This window comes from Argiope bruennichi, chromosome 7 (genome assembly GCF_947563725.1).
Source record: "Argiope bruennichi chromosome 7, qqArgBrue1.1, whole genome shotgun sequence".
Lineage (NCBI taxonomy): Eukaryota > Metazoa > Arthropoda > Arachnida > Araneae > Araneidae > Argiope > Argiope bruennichi.
In genome coordinates this window covers 81,201,447-81,223,953 of record NC_079157.1, presented here as the reverse complement: position 1 = coordinate 81,223,953, position 22,507 = coordinate 81,201,447, and the positions used below count along the sequence as shown (strand labels likewise).

The 22,507-nt window shown below is 29.5% G+C and overlaps 1 protein-coding gene across 5 annotated transcripts in view; it reads left to right on the top strand.

The window, feature by feature from the left end:
* The window catches only part of LOC129975615 (neurogenic locus Notch protein-like), a 60,287-nt gene extending 42,125 nt beyond the window's left edge, over positions 1 to 18,162 (top strand). The window contains exons 23-40 of one of the 5 annotated variants that reach the window (XM_056088688.1): positions 424 to 531; positions 651 to 758; positions 1,118 to 1,225; positions 1,323 to 1,430; positions 1,531 to 1,638; positions 1,943 to 2,050; positions 2,151 to 2,258; positions 2,359 to 2,466; positions 2,567 to 2,674; positions 2,979 to 3,086; positions 3,187 to 3,294; positions 3,386 to 3,493; positions 7,588 to 7,650; positions 8,175 to 8,249; positions 11,558 to 11,624; positions 13,466 to 13,521; positions 15,158 to 15,312; positions 18,003 to 18,162. In XM_056088688.1, coding sequence (XP_055944663.1) covers positions 424 to 531; positions 651 to 758; positions 1,118 to 1,225; positions 1,323 to 1,430; positions 1,531 to 1,638; positions 1,943 to 2,050; positions 2,151 to 2,258; positions 2,359 to 2,466; positions 2,567 to 2,674; positions 2,979 to 3,086; positions 3,187 to 3,294; positions 3,386 to 3,493; positions 7,588 to 7,650; positions 8,175 to 8,249; positions 11,558 to 11,624; positions 13,466 to 13,521; positions 15,158 to 15,258 — 1,658 coding nt within the window. In that variant the 3' untranslated portion in view covers positions 15,259 to 15,312; positions 18,003 to 18,162. The remainder of the gene's footprint in view (positions 1 to 423; positions 532 to 650; positions 759 to 1,117; positions 1,226 to 1,322; positions 1,431 to 1,530; positions 1,639 to 1,942; positions 2,051 to 2,150; positions 2,259 to 2,358; positions 2,467 to 2,566; positions 2,675 to 2,978; positions 3,087 to 3,186; positions 3,295 to 3,385; positions 3,494 to 7,587; positions 7,651 to 8,174; positions 8,250 to 11,557; positions 11,625 to 13,465; positions 13,522 to 15,157; positions 15,313 to 18,002) is intronic. The other 4 variants (XM_056088690.1, XM_056088689.1, XM_056088691.1 and 1 more) reach the window with 4 other exon arrangements.
* The last annotated feature ends 4,345 nt before the right edge of the window (positions 18,163 to 22,507 follow it).

Here is a 22,507-nt window from a genome sequence, read left to right as displayed (position 1 = left end):
AATCTCTGTAAGTTTTCTTTCTTATTTCTATTATTAAAATTAAGCTTGGTTATAAAAATAATGATACCAAAAAATTCAATATAATTCCTGTTTATTATTTTAATGCAGTTTTCCATATGTAGTTATTATAAAATAAATGAAAGCTTTTAGGCTTTTTTTCTTTCAAAAAAAGAAATGTAGGCAGTTTTCTATGGAAGAGGAAAGAAATAGTTCTTTTTACGGAAATTTAAAATTAATATTTATTACCTTATTAACAGAAAATAAAAATTAACAAAATAAAAATATATACAATAATCAAGCATTTTTTTAAAAAGAGTCAAATTATTTTTACTTTAATTCTCGAAAGTTTCTAGTAATATTTGGTAAGTGTTGCTAAAATTTCTAATGCGTATTTATTGATTCCAAACATACTCGTTGAAACAGATCCATGCAACAGCAGTCCTTGTTTACATGAAGGAAAATGTAAAGTCATTGGAAAAATTTTCAAATGCGTATGCAAACCACCTTACACGGGACCAATTTGCAAAGATGGTAATATTATATAATTATTTTCTATATCTAATGTAATGTCATTTCTTTTCAATTCTTGATGAATTACAGTATACATATAATAATAGCGAGCATAATATGTTTTCAATGTTTTTCTGTAGATCTTTGCACGGAGAATCCATGCCTGAACGGTGGAACCTGCAAGATCAACGGAACGTCATTCCAATGCAAGTGCAAAACTCCCTATTCTGGGAAACTGTGCGAGAAAGGTAAGCAAAAGATTATTATCATTCAGAAAGAATCATAAAGTTTTTTTATGAAATTTTATATTAATTTATGCAATTTAAAGATGATTTAAGTCATTAAAACTAATTTACAGGGAAAAGTAAAAATACCAACTTTAGTATGAATAATGACTGAAAAAATTGATATATTTTAAATAGAAATACGTAATAAAATTTCTTCCAAATTAGGAAATTTTAATGGCAAAATTTGAGCACTTACTAGAATGTAGAAAAAAATACTTATTAAATTCCATTGCAACCTATTATGTTTTGGTATTTATTAAAGATTTCAACTTATTTATGATTTAAAAGTAATAATATGAATTAATTCATGATATTTATAGGCCCTTGCACAAATAATCCGTGTGTGAATGGTGGCAAATGTAGACTGGAGGGTAACTCTTTCAAATGTAATTGCACCAGGCCGTATTTTGGAGATAAATGCGAGAAAGGTTGGTTTACATATTAACAATCATTTCTGATAAATAATAAGAAGGTCTTGTTTTTGTTTATAAATAATTATTATGATGCTCCTATTTCTACTGACAGATCCATGCACTGAAAATCCTTGTGCGAATGGCGGCAAGTGTAGACTGGAGGGTAACTCTTTCAAGTGCAACTGCACCAAGCCATATTTTGGAGATAAATGCGAGAAAGGTCAGTTGATTCATGTGATAATAATTATTCTGAAAAATAATAAGAAGGCTTTATTTTTGTCTATAATTAATTATTACAATACTCGTCTCTCTAATGACAGATCCATGCACAATTAATCCTTGTGTGAATGGCGGCAAATGTAGACTGCTGGGTAATTCTTTCAAGTGCGATTGCACTAAACCATATTTTGGAGACAAATGCGAGAAAGGTTAGTTGATTCATGTCAATTATTCTGATAAATAATAAGAAAGCTTTATTTTTGTTTATGAATTATTATTATAATGCTCCTCTTTCAACTCAAAGATCCATGCACTGAAAATCCTTGTGAGAACGGAGGAAAGTGTAGATTACAGGGTAACTCTTTCAAGTGCGACTGTACTAAGCCATATTTTGGGGATAAATGCGAGAATGGTTAATTGATTAATTTGTTAAGTAATTATTCTGATAAATAATAAGAAGGCTTTATTTTTGTCTATTATTAATTATTACAATACTCGTGTCTCTAATGACAGATCCATGCACAAATAATCCTTGTGCGAATGGCGGCAAGTGTAGACTGCAGGGTAATTCTTTCAAGTGCGACTGCATGAAGCCCTATTTTGGCGATAAATGCGAGAAAGGTCAGTTGATTCATGTAATAATAATTATTCTGATAAATAATAAGAAGGCTTTATTTTTGTCTATAATTAATTATTACAATTCTCGTCTCTCTAATGACAGATCCATGCACAATTAATCCTTGTGCGAATGGCGGCAAATGTAGACTGCTGGGTAATTCTTTCAAGTGCAATTGCATTAAATCATATTTTGGAGACAAATGCGAGAAAGGTTAGTTGATTCATGTGATAATAATTATTCTGAAAAATAATAAGAAGGCTTTATTTTTGTTTATGAATTATTATTATAATGCTCCTCTTTCAACTCAAAGATCCATGCACTGAAAATCCTTGTGAGAACGGGGGAAAGTGTAGACTGGAGGGTAACTCTTTCAAGTGCAACTGCACCAAGCCATATTTTGGAGATAAATGCGAGAAAGGTCAGTTGATTCATGTGATAATAATTATTCTGAAAAATAATAAGAAGGCTTTATTTTTGTCTATAATTAATTATTACAAAACTCGTCTCTCTAATGACAGATCCATGCACAATTAATCCTTGTGTGAATGGCGGCAAATGTAGACTGCTGGGTAATTCTTTCAAGTGCGATTGCACTAAACCATATTTTGGAGACAAATGCGAGAAAGGTTAGTTGATTCATGTCAATTATTCTGATAAATAATAAGAAAGCTTTATTTTTGTTTATGAATTATTATTATAATGCTCCTCTTTCAACTCAAAGATCCATGCACTGAAAATCCTTGTGAGAACGGAGGAAAGTGTAGATTACAGGGTAACTCTTTCAAGTGCGACTGTACTAAGCCATATTTTGGGGATAAATGCGAGAATGGTTAATTGATTAATTTGTTAAGTAATTATTCTGATAAATAATAAGAAGGCTTTATTTTTGTCTATTATTAATTATTACAATACTCGTGTCTCTAATGACAGATCCATGCACAAATAATCCTTGTGCGAATGGCGGCAAGTGTAGACTGGAGGGTAATTCTTTCAAGTGCGACTGCATGAAGCCCTATTTTGGCGATAAATGCGAGAAAGGTTAGTTGATTCATGTATTAATAATTATTCTGATAAATAATAAGAAGGCTTTATTTTTGTCTATAAATAATTATAACGTTGCACCTCTCTCTAATGACAGATCCATGCACAAATAATCCGTGTGGAAATGGTGGCAAGTGTAGACTGGAGGGTAATTCTTTCAAGTGCGACTGTACGAAGCCATATTTCGGTGAAAATTGCGAGAAAGGTCTAAAGAACATTTTCAATATTGAAATAAATTTTGAATTTTATGAAACTATTAAAAATAAGTTGCGAAATTACTCTTTGTTTTTACTCAGATTCATGCACAAACAATCCTTGCAAAAATGGTGGTACCTGTACTCTACAAGGAGATTCTTTTAAATGCATTTGTAAAGATCAGTTTGTTGGTGACAGATGTGGAAATGGTAACTATTTATGATTTTATTAAAATACATTATAATAATTTATTTACAATTTGTAAAAAATTTGAAAATATTTTAAGATTAATGCGTAACATTAATTTTAAGACAATTTAAAAATTACTCACTTATTTATAACTCACTAATGCATTGAGAACCAATCTCAAAATGAGTTACTGTAATTTAATAAATGTTTTAAAAATATAATACTGTAATAAGGAAAATAAAAATATATATGGATAACCTTATTTTAATGTTCTAATTATAAGAAACATTTTTTTCGGAAAACCAAAGATCAAGGGAAAAAAATTCTTAAAATCGCGAAGTATTCTAAGTAGGTTCGTAAAATATTTTATTTTTTTATTGTATCTTAATTTTCCTAAAATAGTTTTTTCGGCGTCTAAAACTTACATGACCATTGGTTTCATAACCAAATACTAGATTAAAAACTGTTTTCAGCATTTTCATTGATTGAGAACAGAGTTCTATAAAAATGCAGGAAAATGCAAAATTAAGGAAACATTTTATTTATTTACTAGCCGCCTTTGGCGATCAGCCGGTCCGCCAGTATTAATACCAGCTAAAATGTTTAATTAATCCTTTATGCACTCATACCATCTTTTTTTCAGTTCTTAGTTATATTCAAAATATTTAAATAATGTCAATAATATTTTTTTCGGTTTAAAAATATACTTCAAAAATTATGGAATATAAACTTTAGACAGTTTGGTCCTAAGGAATCATACTCTGTAAAATATTCTTCACGCCCCATATTTTAATTAAATAAATACATGTATTTTCTGCGATCAAATCTGCCCGATTTATTAAACTTTGAATATTACAATATAAGAACAATCAACATTTTTATAACCTAAGGCAATCACTCTTGAGAAACCCTGGGATATGATTAGTTTCTCTGAGACAATCGATGAAATAATCCAAAATCGCCCGTTTTTATAAAATCGTGATATTCACATTTTCATTAATCTTTCATCTTTAGTGATTGATTTAGTTAGTTTTATTTACATATTATTATTTGAGATATTAGAATCTCAAGAATGTTTTAAAAATGATTGACATGGCAAATTATATATGTAGAAATTTTAAATTCATAATTCATCAGCATTTATGATTCAATTTACATAAAGTATAATAATTAATTTCATTTAGATCATTTTGTTAGCAGATAAATGGCTATTACTAAAGGTTTACAAATTAGCTGTTTGGCTTCGATTAGAGTAGATATCTAATACATTTTAAATAATATTTGTCTTAAATAAAACTATTACATGAATTAGAAATGTAGGTATTGTAAAAGATCATAAAAAACTTACCTTGAGTTTATTTTTTTGGAAAAAAATCATATTTCATTTCATTCAGACATGTTCTGAAAATTACACTTTTATATATTTAATTTGCAATGATAGTTGATTTTTTTTAATTTCAGCTTTTGTCCATATGATGGCAACATATTGATAAAAGCTAATTTTTTTCCCTTTAGCGTGCTCGTGCAGATTAAATTTATTTTTATTTTGTGTGAAATAAATTGTGTAAAAATAAAAATAAATAATTCTTTTAAAAAATACATTAAAATAAAAATCTAAATTGTTGGTTAAAATATTAGTATCTTTAGAAAGATAATTTTTTTTTTCAATGTGATGTAAAAATCAATTACTTGTTGTAATATTTTCGGAAGTTATAGGGGAAAAAAGTCAAAATTTTGCTTAATTTTTAATTAATCGAAATTCTAATTAAAAATTCGAAGAAAAAAATTGGTCCGAGGTGCACATTTCCGACCTTCAAGATATACTTGTGCCAAATTTGGCAGCTGTTGGTCAAACGGTTTGACCTGTAGAGCGCCAACATACACACACACATTGAGCCTTATTATAAATATAGATTTGCACTTGAAAAATCTTGAAACTCCAAACAAATCTTGTGAAAGTGTAATGTGTTTTTATAAATACTGGTAAATTCAAACTCGAAACTCTATGATAGTTACATATCAAATGATATCACAAAATGTAAGTAAGATGTAATACATTTTCTTGCATCTTTAAATCACAGGAAGTATAATAAATACTATCTCATACTATTTCGTCCAAATTGTTTGCATATCTTTTAAGTTTCTGTCAGTTTAGTTTAAGTTCTGTCAGTTTAGTTTTTGAAAACCAAGGTAAATGGATGCATTCTTATAAATGTAAATAGTATTTTACAGCCATTATTTTTGTCTTCTAATAATACATTTTCTTAGTAATTTTTTTCATTTAAGAAAAAACTTTCGTAAAACATCTTCCAATTTTCTGGTGCGCTAACATTTTTGACATTTTATGTTTATACATAAATAAAAAAATATTCACATTAAAATATACATATTATAAAAAAATATAATTGGAGGTAAATTTAATTGGGTTGAAAAGGGGAATAAATGAGCAATTAATGCACAAAAATGCTTCATTAATCAAAAAGATCTATTAAAATAGCTTAAAATATGATATTTTCTTTAGCAGTGGTTCTGTGCTATTATTCATTTTTTTTAATTAATTAAATTAAATTTGTTCTTAATGATCTAAATTTATTCAAACTTTTGTCTTTCCCGTTTTATTTAACTGCTGTTACTAGAAAAACAATGATTATTTGATCACATTGGTCGCATTCTGTTCAGAAAATTTTCTACAGTTGAAGAATCTATAGCATTTTATTCATCATTTTAACAATTGTTAATCCTTCAATTCCAAAATTGTTTATATGCACATTAATTGAATTATTTGTTATACAAGATTCATATTTATGTTTATTGCAGCTCCTCTCTCTCAAATTCTAAATTCTAACTTCTGGCCATAAGTGTAGGTTGCCGTGTAGGTATTATTGTTATACAGGATTCAGATACTTTAGCATATCAGATGTATCCATACCAGAGTAGATGTATAGACAGAGATGTAGAGACAGAGTAGATGTAGAGACAGATAGTAGATATAGAGATGTAGAGACAGTAGATGTAGAGATGTAGAATAGTAGTAGATGTAGAGACAGAGTAGATGTATCCATACCAGAGTCAGATGTATCAGATGTATCCATACCAGAGTCAGATGTATCAGATGTATCCATACCAGAGTCAGATGTATGCATACCAGAGTAGGTATTATTGTTACACAGGATTCACATTTATGTCCATTGCAGCTCCTCTCTCTTAAATTCTAACTTCTGGCCATAAGTGTAGGTTGCCGTGTAGGTATTATTGTTATACAGGATTCAGATACTTTAGCATATCAGATGTATGCATACCAGAGTAGATGTATAGACAGAGATGTAGAGACAGAGTAGATGTAGAGACAGATAGTAGATATAGAGATGTAGAGAGAGTAGATGTAGAGATGTAGAATAGTAGTAGATGTAGAGACAGAGTAGATGTATCAGATGTATCCATACCAGAGTCAGATGTATGCATACCAGAGTAGGTATTATTGTTACACAGGATTCACATTTATGTCCATTGCAGCTCCTCTCTCTTAAATTCTAATCAGTGACACTTCTGTCCGTAAGTGTAGATTGCCGTGTAGGTATTCTGATGATGATTAGGTGTGTGCCAAAAGTGGCGTTACACCGGTAAAAGCTCATAAAAAAATTTAAAAAAATAGAATTTATATAGCTATCAAAGGATTAGCTATTTAATTTTTTTTTCCTTCATAATCTTGTGTACTAGAAGCTAAAAACAGCCAAAGGAAAAAAAAGAAAAAAAGAGTAGGCATAAAAAAGAAAAAGTGGAGCGGTCTAAATAGCCCAAGCAGAAGAGTCTACATAATATTCCAACAGCATCATTGAAACATAATTTGTAAATAATAAAATTTACAGTAGATAGGCAATTTTAATTTAGTAGAAAAATAAGATAAAATAAAATCATATATATATATATATATAAAGTGGAAAATATAAATAAAAAAATAAGTAAATGAAAAAATAAACGAACAGAAAAATAAATATATACAATGGCTCAGTCTAATATTTAACTGTTATAAATATTTTTCAATACATCAATAAGCTTCCGTTGAAAATTTCACAAAAATTGAGATTTTTTTTTGCTAATCATGTTGTATTTTTAGTTGCAGGAACTAGTTCTTCCACAACAACGGTTGATTCCTCTAATCTCACGAGTACTACACAAGGTAATTTTAAAATTTAATTTTTAATTAATTTTTAACTTTAAACCAATCCAAAGTTTTATTGCTTACCTTTCGATATTTATTTTTGACGCAAAATACTTATCTTTGTTTCTTTTATGTATTTTATTTACAATTAGACATTCTCTTGCTTTAGATAAATATATTTTGAATTGCTTTTTTTTATAACCAAAAAATATTTTTGTGAAGTTTTTTTTAACTAACTTTAATGACATGAATTCTAGAATTGAATTTAAATTCTTATCAAATTAAATTCATTGAAAATCTTAAAATACTGATAAATTTTTCAATGTTACCTTTTTTTGTCAGCGACTTATAAAAAGCAGCTAAATATCTCAGCAAAATTTTATTCAAAAATTTCGCATGTAGTCGTTTTTTTTTAATTATTGAACTTTCAAGCAGAAAAACAAAGAATATTATTTTAAATTTATTTGAAGACAAAATCCTTGTTTTTATAAAAATTTTATATGAGCATTTTATTATATACTTTTTAAAATTTTTAATTCCAGAAATGAGCTTATCAACAAACATGACTGACTCATTCAATTTGACGACACCTGTTGTACTACCTTTTGCAGTAGAAAGTACAAAATATTATTTTTTATATAATAATAGCCATTTATTGGAAGTAGAAAATAGTGTAAACTAATTCGTTTTATAATTTCTAAATCCCTATTTTATCAGCATCATTTTCATCCGTACTTTACACTTTTGAAATAGTTTCCTTTTGCTTTAAAAAATTCTTAATTATTCTAACATTTTTAAACATTAATAATATTTTAAACCTACTATTCAGTAAATTAAATATGTTTCTTCGTTTAATACTTATTATCTTTCTTCTGTTTACCACTGTCATGATTCTAGCAAAGAAAAATTGACATAGGAACTTGGCAAATGAGTTATATTATTATTAACTTTATATTATTAGTATAAAATTAAAATATTTTTATTCAAATTTATTAAAGTGAATTTTATGTTTAAAAATCGTATAATTTTGATTATTATTAATTATTTTAGTTAATTAAATATATCCATAGTGATCGAATTAAAAAAGGTCTTTATTTTAGTAGAAAAATTTAGTAGGATTCATTTAGGTCTTTGATTCATTCGAGGAATTTACTGTTATTCGTTGAATTCAATCAAAAACGCAAAGAAATTTAGAACTTTAAATAAATAAAAAAAACTGAAGATGGGAATGGGTCCATTCTTTCTGAAATATTATCTAGCAATTGTATTCAAAGGGATGTTTTATTTTTATTTATTTATTTTTGACCAGCTGAAAAAATATTGCGATTAGTAAAATATTCTAGTCAAATTTTTTATGCTAAGCTAAGGCGTAGTAATAAATACCATAATAAATTGGTTTTAAAATTAAAATTTTTGTACATATGTCATTTGAACCTTCTTAGACATTTTTATTTATTACAACATTTTTATTCATTGTGCTATACGCATTCCAATTAACTCTAACATAAATCCCTCCGTCCTAAACGTACCCAATTCTCTCATCACCTAAAATGTATGTTATAATCGAAAGCGCCTATTTTTAAAATTCAATAATCTAACTGTTGAATTGAAATTTGTCTTTAAATATAGAGAAAAATGGTTGAAATCATTCAAAAATTTTTTTTTTGGTTCCATATCAAATATACTGAATAATTTTAGTATCTTATTATATTTTAAATATATTAGTGAATTTGTCTATGGATCCAATAAAAAATGGACCAACAGAGAGTAAGGAAAATAAGAAAATGATAAATAATAAGAAACGTACTGCACGAAAATAAGACATCAAGTTAAAGAACAATGACATAGATTTATCAGATTAAACTACATAAATAATTAATACTGTTTATAAGTTCACAATTTATTAAAAGCACTCAGCTTTGATTAACTTAAATCTAAACTACAATTATCACAAATTTATAAATGAGTTTTAAAACTTCATTAAAACTGTGTTTTAAGTATGCACACTCAATGTGCAAAAAATGGGACTTTTCGGTTAGCTGAGCGTAAGGGAAAGGGGACAGGGGACAAATAATTTAGATTAAAAAGTCGCTGGAACAAACCTTACGCTACAACTTTTTTTTGTGCGGGTCTAAATCAGACTTTTTGCCCGGTATAACCGAAAAAGTGCCCAAATAATAATAATATTCGTACCTTGATTATCAGCATTGAGAGAATATTCCAAGACAAATATGTATAACAAAGTTTATAATAAAAATTATTAAAATTACAGAAAAAAGATATATCCTTTAACTAGGGAAGTTAAAATTTAGAAAATTAACTGGGGGGGGGGGGCGGATTAGGAGATGGTATTTTCTTTACACTCAAATTAAATTTTCTAATAATGGTATTAATTGAAAATCTGTCAATATATTCTGCAGATATTTTTCTTGATATATAAATATGTTTCAGAAATTTTTCAAAACATTATCACTGAAAAAAAGTAATTGTGTGAGAACATACATTTTCTTCTCAAATTACATGTTACAACAAATAATATTCTTGAAAAAACATTACTTATTATTTTTTAAATCTTAATTTTTTTCCAGTGTACAAAGGTATATAGAAAACCAATATAAGGAAAAATTCAACAATTATATGAAAAATAAAAAAAAATGATTATTGGTAAAATTGACTTTTTTTTTGTTGGCATCATCGGGTTTCGAGGGCATTATTTAAACATACAGGTTAATTACAAGTATAAAAATCAGCCTATAAATGTTGTAGATATTCCTCTTGGTATATTAATATATTTTAGAAATTTTTCAAAATACATTATCACTAGAAAAATTAATTATATTTGAGCATACAAATCAGAATCAGTCGAATGACAACTTTCATAAATAATAATAATAATAATCAGTGCAGTTATCCTTATCATTAAAATCACTTTCTGCTTCATATAAAAGTGTCTGGAACTCTGCTTTATAACTGTTTATTCATCCAACCTACTTTTAAAGTAGGTTGGATGTGTTTCGAGCACCAAGTTTTAGAATCCTCTGCTAATCCTTGTATAAAACTGGAACACTAAAAGTGAGGTGCGGTCTCACAGACGTCACGCTAAGAAATAGCTAAAATTATTTTTAAAAGCATCCGCTAAAACTGGCTGAAAAAGTGCACGTGTAGTGAAAATCACGTAACAGGAGGCTACAGGGTCAATCCATTCGATTGAGCAAAAAATAGAAAAGGGGTGACCGAAATCGCATCTTCAGCGGTCTAAAAGAGCGCACCTCCCCGGTTAATAGATATTTTTAAAATTTCAGTTCGTTGGAAAATTCATTTCAGTATTCCAGCATTTTTCAAGTCTATCAGGAAAAAAAATATACTAGAAATTTGGGATGGTTTTTAATTAATTGAAATTTCAAATAAAGCCCTCATTTTTTCAATCCTAACCTCCAAAATATGTCCAGACCCCAATTTTTTCATCTCCATCTGTCAACACTATAAAAGATAAGCACAGAAATAAATAAACACAGACAATGCTTTCATTTTTATTAATAATAAACATTGAATTATTTATCTATTCATGGAATTTTTTAATTTTTAAATCATTCTTATTTTAAGTATAATTTCTAATATATTTATTGAAAATAATTTATTATTTATTATCTTATATTTTTTAAATACTTAAACTTTCAAAATATGGTTATCAATAAACACGCAATATGAAAACATTGATTTCTAACTTGATGCATTTTCCTATTATATTGTTTTTCTAATACCGTTTCTAGTACCGTCAAATAAACTGATTAGTTAAAAAATGAAGGGAAAATTTGTGATTGTTAAAAAAAAAAAAATAGAACTCCAAACGTTTAACGGAATAACTAGTGAAATATAATAGAATGCTTCTGTATTATAAAATGTTATATGTTATTACTTTTCCTAGATATATGCGACGATGATGTATGTGTGCATGGAAAATGTGAAATAATTGGACATTATTATAGATGCAGGTGAGAAGACTATATTTCAATCTATGCAACTTGAATATGCTTTGATTTTTTTTCAATTTAATCATTTTTGCATAGAGGCACGTAGGAAACACATAGTTTAAATATATAAATAAACATTTGATAATATTAACTGCATTTATAAACCAGAAATACCATGTAACTAATTGTTATAGTTTAAAATATGTTTCAATTTCATACAAGTCATAATTGTCTATGTTGTTAGTGTTTTTAGATATCCATTCATATGTATAGAGTTTTACAATTTTCAGAGCCTTTTTAAAAATGAGCAATAATAAAATATCTGGCAGAAATATGCTTTTCGAAATCTTATACGTTGAAACACATACCTTGGTTTTGTCCCAAGGAATTTTGAAATTAATTTTTAAATTCATTACCACAAGGATTTAAAATCTTGAAAATGACAATATGAGACTTCTAAAATCTCTGGTGCTGGTAGATACAACATATCAGGCACTTTGGAAAATACAATCCCTTTAAGTAGTATTCTACACTTAATCGCACTGCTGTTAAAACTATTTACGAATTTCATATTATAAATTCCTTCAAACAATGAACATTTTCTATATTCAAATTCACAGCCTGAACCAAAAGGATATATATATCCTGTTATGAGAACCATCGCAATAGGTGATCTTCCTATAGGAATCTACCTAATAATAAATAATTCTTCTTACCATGGCAACTTCTGAAGATATCTAATTTCATTTTGCAGTCTTTTGCTCGATTTTCCTTGTTTTTTAACTTTCTCGGTGGATCTGGATGTGAGAGTAACCGACATTCTAGAAAGGGAAAATTTTCTTTGAAAAATTCCAGGACGGCAACCAGTTGACATGGATATTTACTTGTCTAAAGATTGGGGCTATTGTTTCTATTTTCAGATTCGAATAACAACATTTAAATCGGATTATACTGTAAAATTACTCTAAGGAAAATCTGTTTTTTTTTCCATCTATCATTAAAGAAATAGTTAAAATTTTATAGAATTCATTAATTGGTTGAAATTTCTAATTAATATTGAAATATTTCGATAGCTTAAAAGTAAAAATAAAGAGCATGTTACTTTTATTACTTTGCTTTCAATAATCAAGAAAAAATTATTGCATAATATGACATTATACTTACATTCAGATTAAAATATTATGCCAATAATAAACCATTTTGCACAAAAAGCAATAATTATATATTTCAGTAGTTCATTTTGTTTGAAACATATCAAAAAACACTTGTGTTCGCTACACTACAATCTTCAATGTAATAGAAAATTTTTGATATTGAATGTGAATTTTAAAAGTGTTTTTAATGCCTTTGTTTAACGGAACATTTCCAGTGCCTCCTCAGGAATAATGGTGATATTGTGGTTTAATTCCTATTTTGGAACAGGAGGTTTCGAGATTCGAAATCCGATTCCATCAAAGATGCCAATTTTTTTTTATTTTTTTATTTTTTATTTATTTATTTTTTTGCGATATGTACTGTAAACGAGTCATTACAGATTATATTACCTCCTGCTAGTGTTGAACGGAAATTAAGTGTTAGGTGTCATTCTTGCTCCCATACTGTTTCTGATAGAAGATGTCAAGCGTTCACCGAGGTTTATAATTTTAAAGATCATTTTCAAAAATGATTGTTGTTTCAAAGTTGTTCAAAACAGCTTTGTATTTAAAAAATAAACGATACTCAAAGCTTTTCTTACTTTAAAAACTTTGAATTCAAATTTTAAAATGACAAAGGAATTATCATATGTTATCTATTTAGAAACAACCATGAAGTTACTTTTGATTCATTTTAAATTTATTCAATTATGTATATTTATGACACAGATGCTATGAGGGATATACTGGACTACAATGTGAAGATAGAATTGAAATCAAATCAGGTAGGAACGAACTACTTCAAGTTATTTTGAAAATTTTATATATGAAAAGGTTTTAAGAAGCATGTAAATGAAATGATTCTTAAATAATTTATAATACGTAAAAAATAAACACTGTAGAGTACTTAGATTTTGTTTCTTCCCGGTACTCTACAGCGTGGCATTGAGTATATAAAAAGATGATATAAATGATTTTGTGATGAATAGATTTTGAATCCACCGTCTTGAGGCTCTGCATCTGTTGTAACTTAATGAAAGTAGAAAGTGAGCCACTTTTCGAACCAAATGTGCAGTTTGCAAGTTGAAAAAGAAGTGGTTCCAAAATTCAGAATTAAACAACGTGCAGTTAAATGTTAGATGACATACTGTTGCTATAGATATAAATATTAGACACTATAAATCTTTGGGACAGTTCTAGAGAAGGGTGCCATTTGGCGATTTCCTGCCAAATTTTTCTCGCCAAGCCCCGCGGACGCTGTAATCTTCAGAATTGTATTTCTCAATATTATGACTATTTTCAAGACATTTTTTTCTGAAGATTACAGCGTCCATGGGGCTATGGCAGGAGAAAAATTTGACATGAAGTATACAAAAAGAACAAAAATAAGAATTAGAAATAATTAAAAATAGCACAATTTGAACAATGTTAAATTTAAAAAAATGCACAAAAATAACAATACAAATTTTTTTTTTTAACTCACCCGATTTAACGATGTGAATTTCGTTAATTTACAATAATGCCCTTCTCTTCTACAAACCTTTCCTTTCTGTTAATACCATATCCTGCCCGCATTCACCACACTTCCATCAGCAATTAAATCCATTTTCATGCACCATTCAACACACGCTTTTGCTCCCAAACGTTCTAAATCGAAAAAACCCCTCAATTTAAGGGATTCCTCATTTGTCACATTCATACCAGCCATTTTACACCACAAGAAAAATCGAAGAAAGTAAGAAAAAAAATACTTTACAAGACTTGGAGAGCAGAAGAAATCAGAACAAATCCAATCGTCAATTAAATGAAGTGAAACTCTTGAAATTCCCCACGAAAAGCTGCCACCACAAGAGAAATCGAAGAAAGTAAGAAAAAAAATACGTTACAAGACTTGGGAAGCAGTAGAAATTAGAAATTCCCCGCGAAAAGCTGCACTTATACCTAATTGGTTGATATTCAAAGACAATTCATACCTGATTAGTTGATAATTACATCACCGACATCACCCCATTCTCTTCACAGGGTTGCCATACATTGGAGGCGTAGAGATATTGCCATATTGGCAACTTTAGCTTTAAAATTTGGCGCCAAACTTGGCGGTACCCGTCTCTAGGATTTCAATTCATTACAAATTGATCAATTACAGTTAATATAAAAATTGGGATTTTACCATGATGAATAGTGGCATGCATATTTCAGATACCATCGAATATATTTTTTCGAAATCATAATTATAAAATTAGACGCATGTCTTAATTTTTTTCTATATTATAGACATAGCTGAATCAATAAGCTCTATAGAATGGTACACAGATAAAATAGTTTTTTTTTAAATATTTGTAGTAATACGATATATATATGCACATTCTTTGATTAAAGGGATTATTAGTTATATCTCATACTGTATTTTTTTCTTGGTAGATAAACTGACATTCTGGCAGATTATCCAAACTTCAATCATGTTTTTTGTGTTAGTTCTGTTATCTGGGGTATTCTGTCTCCTTTTGCGGAGGAAGAAGTGAAATTCTGCTGGCCAACTATGCTCCAGATGAAGCAATTCTACGAATAAGTCATTGGTAGGAACAAATTATTTAAAATTTAAGAATATAAAAATATATGTAGCCCATTTCTAAATGTATGCCCTGAAATGTGCCGATTTCTAGAACAAAAATAATTAATAAAGAAAGTAGTATTAGATTATCTGTTCCTGTAGGATCAAATGAAAGCATTCATCTAAGTCAAAAACGCTGCTTTCAACTACTTTGACGAAAATAATTTTTGAGTTGGTTTTTTTCGTAAAGCATGCTTTTCTCTTTCCAAAACTGTTTATGTTTTTTTCTTATTGTATTAGAAAAAAAGATACAGTGATTATAATTCATTTAGCATCAAGCAAAACTAAACCGAATGTGGCATTCAGAAATAGAAATGTAACTTAAAATTGTAATATTTTTCTATTTTTCTGCAGTTTTATACATATAAGAGTAAAAAACATTTATGTTGTTAATTTTGTGAAAAATTATGAAGGTATTTCAAAGAATACATAGAATCTATAGGACATATTGCAAAAAGTTGTAGCTCTTCTTCAAAAACTGAAAAAAAATGTACAAAAAAGCTAAGTGAGAAAGGAAAATTAACCTATTGCTACATCGATCATTTTCAAAATTGCTACAGAATCATATTTCATAGCAACAAAAGCAACTTACAAAATATGCGAAGTATTATTAGCAGCGTTCTTTCAATGTTAACTTGTCAATGTCCGAAAATTCTTGATGATAGGTGCAAGTATCAAGGAGCAAAGGCCCCCGGCAGGATATTCAAGAATATGATGGCAGGATCCCCAAAATCTAAAATAGACAGGATATTGCATCTTTTTAAAAAGATATGTGATCAATATTTATTGTGAAAGAAAAATGTTAAAAAAAGAATAATTTAATGACTTGTCAGGAAATACCGAAACAACAATTTGTTTCATTACAATCAATGCAATTGTTTATACATATGCTTTAATTTAGTTACAGTAATGAATTTATGCTAAGAGTTTTAAGCTGTTTAAAGATGAGAGTAGGAAATAGTCTGTTAAGTAGATGGCTGTAATTAAAATTAAGCTAATTAATTATTCTAAAAAACATTATCTGCCAAAAGTAAACATTCAAAGGGAAAAAAACCTTTTTTCCAACCAAACAAAAAACATTTGCAAAATGAGAAAAATGGAAGAATAGATTTATCGCTGTGGGAAATTTCAAATTCCTGAGACAATATGTATGTAACACGTACCTTAGTGAAAGGGAATCCTAAGCTTCAATTTTCTCAAAACTTAGTTTTTCAAAAAAAAAATCTTTCACCTTTAACGTCATAACTCAAAAGCTATAGAGATAATTGCCTGAAAGTTATAATATAGACTTCAAATAATGTGGACCATTTTTGTTGTTGTTGCTGTTGAGAGAATAGGTGAATGGGTTTATAATCATTTATATCGAAATTCACTTGGAAGTGAATGGAGAAAAAGGCATATTGACATATATTTACTCTTAATTATTTGCATTTCAATTTCTTCTTCAGCTCATTTCATACATCATTCTCGCCTGTAACTGGCATATAAAGAAAATGAAGGTTACGGCTTCACAATTTGCCGTAGAATGTTAGCCGTTTTCCTGAAATTTTATTATACTACAAATTCTTCTGCTTTTCAAAAGTATTATATTTATAAAGAATTTATTTTATATTATAAAATATATTTTTTTCTCAAAAATATTATATTTATAAAGAAAATAAATATATTTTTTTTATTTATATTATAAAAAATATTATATTTTTTCTCAAAAATATTATATTTATTATTACAATATATTATTTTATTATTATATTTATAAATTTTCCGCATGGTCCCTGGCTAGGTGGGGGTATTGCTTATATTATATTTATAAAAGAATATTTTTCACCATTTTCGGGTTTATAATTGATAACGCATCTAAAAGAAAAAATTATTAAAAATCCACTTTTAAAAAATTTGTTCCGAACGCAGTTTAACGGTAATAGTTAATCGTAAGTCGTTGCTTATATGGAAACTAAAGCTAAGGAATCGAATGAACTGCCTATATTAACAGCCAACTTAGTTCTTGACTTCGCAGACCGTGATGATAGTCAGACACGTAATAACCATAGCAGAAAATAAGTATTATTCGGAATACGGACGCAAGGCTCAGTAGAGAAACTAGAAATTCTACAAATAATTCAGATTATCATAAAATAAGACATTCTGTGAATACAATATAAAATGCTGATTTAAAATGAAAGAAAAAATAATTAAATATATAAAACAATATTTTAAAGATATACAAATGGGTCAATCGTTCAAAATGCAAAAATTAGGATAGAATACTTGCAATATATCTTAATGAAAACTAATATGTAAAATTTCTGTGTAATTAAAAAATTTCAAAATATTTAAGTAATATATATTAACCCAATATGATATCTTGTTTCAAGTTCATCACTGTAAATGGATATAAAATGTAACTTATCAATATAAAAATCATATTAAAATATTTTATCGTTTGTGATTATAACATAGGTTATTTTAAAGCAAGACCAGAAAACTTGTTTAACAACTTGCTTTCTTATAAAAGATTTAAAAATCAAAATTTGGGCTTCGGCGATTTTACAACATAATGAAGGAGCCCCAAATATTGAAAGTAGTACAAATATATATTAGTTTAATATTCATATAGAAAATTAATTTCTTATACTGCCTATAATTTCTTTTCAGAGAACCACAGAGAAAACCACCGAATGTATACACATCCATGGACTGGACGAGATCAGGTCATTTTTTTAAAACAACAATAAATACTGTAGTATTATGTAATATATTTTCGAATTCAGTGCATTCTTTTGACCAACAATAAATAATCTTTTATTTTGTAATATTCCTTTCTGAGTCAGCAACATATACTTGTAACAAAAAAGCAACACTCCGGAGCCTCGTATACTCTTTAATAAAAGTACATGCACGTTACAGTGCACATACCATTGGCGAACAATATGCAAAAGCATATTGGAGACATTTTGGGGATCTCTAATGGAATGTAACACAAAATTTATTTGTGATTTATTATTTGTGAGCATGTATTAACCCCGATTCCGCCTTTCCAACTCCATTATTAGTATATGTATGTATATTATGTAAAATAAATGATATTAAAGAGCTAATAATCAAAAATAATTCGCAAAGAAGATAATGTCTGTTAAAAAAATAAGACCTCATTTTCGACATCTCATTTGTGAGGAAAATCAAAAAGATGACATTATTCTTCCATTCTATCGACTTAAGTACGAGAATTTAGAGCATAGGTTCCCAAAGTGGTCCAGGTGGACCCCCAGGGGTCCATAGGAGAGCACACGGGGGTCCACGTAGACGTGAAAAGAAAACAGGGTTTCACAAGTTGTAAGTAGGGGTCCACGAAACATTTTCTGGTTTTCACAATCAAGAACAAAAATTTTGGCTTGGATTTACCTATAAACGTAGGCAGGTAGCATCATTCACTAAGTAGGTACTCAAAAATATTTCAGACTCAGTTCAAACACAGAATTGAATAGAACAATAGACAATAGTACAAGTGTACACCACATGTCGAGACTTGCAAAGTGCTGCCCGTGCGCCCGCTCGTTTGGGATGCTTGTTTGGACCTGCAAAGGGATGAAATGCGATTTGCGCTGTGCTTGCAATCTACATTAGTATAAATACGAATGCCAAGAACTGAAGCCAAATATTGATAATTTACTCTCAATTTATCAAGTACATCCGTCTCATTAATAATATAACTATTTTTTATTGTTGATTTACATTTCAGAGTTCATTGTTGATTTTTTTTGTAATTAATTTAATAAATTTTTCATTGTTGATTGTTTGTAATAATAAATGTTTATAATTTTGTATAACCACAAGTATTATTTTAATAAATAGGACTCAAGAAAATGTACTACTTTTTTCTTCTTCTTAACAATTTGGGGTGATATATTTTAGGAGTTTTGGGAATACAGTAGAAATGCAGCAGCAGGGGGTCTACCGAAAATAGTAAAACTTTGAAAGTGGTCCACCAGAAAAAAAAGTTTGGGAACCTCTGATTTAGAGTATATATTTACTATAGCTTACATACCTTGCTGCTTTTGCTGGATTCAAAACTCCTTTCTGCGAATGGCGGCAATCCATCGTTTTCTCTTATTCATATCTTTAGGGAAATGAAAAATGTGGGCAACAGCTGAGCGGCATTATATTCGTCAAAAAATAACGGTGATGGAAAAACGGAAAACAGAATTGCCAAGATTTCCCACTCGGGCGGGAAAAGGACGAAACCAATGAGGAGCGAGGCAGCAGAGAGGATCACGGGAACGTGACTTTCAACTTATTCCCATGACTAGTGAGGCGCGCAAGAGGAGGAGGGAAAAAGATGTTTCTTTCCAAGGGTAAGAGGAAGTTGGACAGAGAGTGGGAAGAAGCGAGCGTTAAGTGGGCGTGACTAATGGGTAGAGAGGTTAGAGACAGCAAGAGTATTTCGAGTGCCTTTGTAGTGGGATGAGTGTGGAGTTTGAAATTTTCAGACGCATCTAACATTTCGTTTTCTAAAAAAAAAGGATAAAAATAAGGAAAAAAAGTATGGGAATAAAGAATGTCACTGCAGAAGACCGTCTCCAAAAGGACCCTACAAAATGTTAAGAAAAAACAATGAATAAATATGAAAAACATTCTTACTTCCTCATCCAATTGCAGCACGTGCTTCAGATTGCATCATTATTAAATTGGGAGTATCCCCAATGGCCAATGAAACCGTCAGAAATATTTACTTAGAGGCACTTTAATTCTGTTATGTGCGGGGACTGGGAAAAAAAATTGGAGAGTTTTAATTATTCGAGTGGTGGCTCAATTAATTTTAGTTTAGTTAGTTTAGACAGTTTACCAATGAAACAATTAAATACAGGTAGATAGATGAACGATTGCTCAATCGACTTCTTTTTCCAGTGTTTCGGTCAAAGTTTTATGGATGAAAAGGTTTCTAATTGTAGTGGTGGTTCTTTAATGAATCTAAGACGAGCTGATTAGGTCAGTTTATCAGTGATGAGACAGTCAAGTAATTAAAGTAGACTGGTAAAGGTAGTAAAAAAATGAATGGATAGTAACTCAGACCCTTTTTTTTGGGGGGGGGGAGAATGAATGAGGTCTTAAAACATGGAGGTTAAATTTTTCAGCTATAGTACAAGGCAAGGAAAATCAAAAGTGTCCGTGGATGTAAAGAATCGATACTTTAGATTCATTGGAGTTATAAACTTCTACCCCCCCCCTAACGCTTCCCCATGAAATAACTTCTTTCAAAAATCAATAATTACAACAAAGAGAAATAAATTATTTTTAAATAAACATGCTTGGTAAAAATATGTATGAAAATGCTAAATTATGAAATAAAAAGTATGTAATGTTATTTATTTATTACTATAATTATTGTGAAAGAATTTTATGCTTCTTCTAGAACAGAAACATAACAGTCAGGAAAGCATGAAATAAAATAAAGCGCCTAGAAATATCCTTCAGAGGGAGAGACAAACATTTCTCTGGCTATAAAGTGCAACCCCCATGAAGAAATTCGTTTTTAATGGCGGCCTTGCTGGCTCTCGATTGGCGCCATCGCAACGGTCTTCTGCATTGATATGCATCAACCCAAATATACGTAATTTATGGCAGCGTCACTGATTTCTCAAAAAATATATATTGCCTTTGAAGCGGTATGAGACGCGTGAGGGTAGAACCTGGGACCTTTAGGTTAGCTGTCCAATAACAAGCCGATTTTGCTAAAACAGCTGTTCAGGCAGAAGCGCTGTTACTGGCTTATATGCGATTCACCACAGTACTCTCCCTCCAGTGAGGCGAAGGGGAGACGAACGATATGGCGTTGAATAGTGATATATTGAGTAGTAGCTGTTGTCTTAATGGGCCGTACCCTTATTTGAGTAGCGCCAAGCGTTATGGCGAGAGTTTGTGGGTGCCGATGCGCCAAGTGTGTCTGGCGACTTAGGGTTGCTGCGTCACGTGAGTCTGACGACTTTGCTGCGCCAAGTGAGTCTGGCGACTTTAGTTGCGGGTAGATGGCGCCACAACAGCTATACGAAGGTTGAAGGTTCAGCGTCCGAGGTCCCCAATGTGCGGTAAGGGACGCGTGAGGATAGAACCTGGGACCTTTAGGTTAGCTGTCCAGTAACAAGCCGATTTACTAAAACAGCTGTTCAGGCAGAAGCGCTGTTACTGGCTTATATGCGATTCACCACACCTTTTTAGGGATTGTTTCAATTTTCTGCATTTTTTTATTCATATTATAATATCTGTTTTATTGGCAATTTATTAGGCTATCACTTCACTTATTCAAAGAATGTGTTTTTAGTATTTTGATATAAGCCGCGTTTCTGATAAGGCACTTAAACAATAAAACAATAAACAAAACAAATTTAATGAAGATTTAAAACAAGATTTTTGTGTTGATCCCCCCTCCCCCCCACACGAAATTTTCTTTAATTACCTGAAATGATTGTAATTAAAATATTTTATTTTAAACAACAATTTGGTGAATTTTTTTTTCAATTATTTAGGAATCCAAAACTCGTGGCAATTCCAATATGAAATGATTTCGACTTAAGAAAGTGAATATTTATACTTTTAAAGGAAAACAAAAAACTCTACACTGAATTTAAAAAAAGCATTAAAATCATGCTGAAAAGACTAAACATAGCCATTTTATGTAAAAAAAAGAAAAAAAAATCCGATTTTAAAGGATTTTTTTTCGGCCTTTATTTGTACAGATAAATAATAATTTTTTTTTCCGTTCGTTCCTGAATAATTCAACCCGTTTTCCACTATGAGGGACTTTAATCATAAATTTCCACTAAAATTCAGATTCTTTTATCAAATGACTAACGATTGATAAAGTAAAGCCTAAAAACGCAGCGAGCTAGATGGATGAAATCTGTTAAACGGTAATTGTATTACATTTGCATATTTCTGTCCAATTTTAGCTGAAAACAATTCATGTAAAGTCTGTAAGCTTTCCCATCTTTGTAAAAATGTGGAAAATAGCAAAAAATTTGGAAATAGCAAGATTTGTTGCAAAAAAATCAAATCAATACTAATTGATATTACTTGTATAGATCGTAGATTTCTATAAAGTTGTGGAAGAAGTCTGTCAATGTATGTGTGCCTGATCTTGAGCACTCAACGATAATATATATATA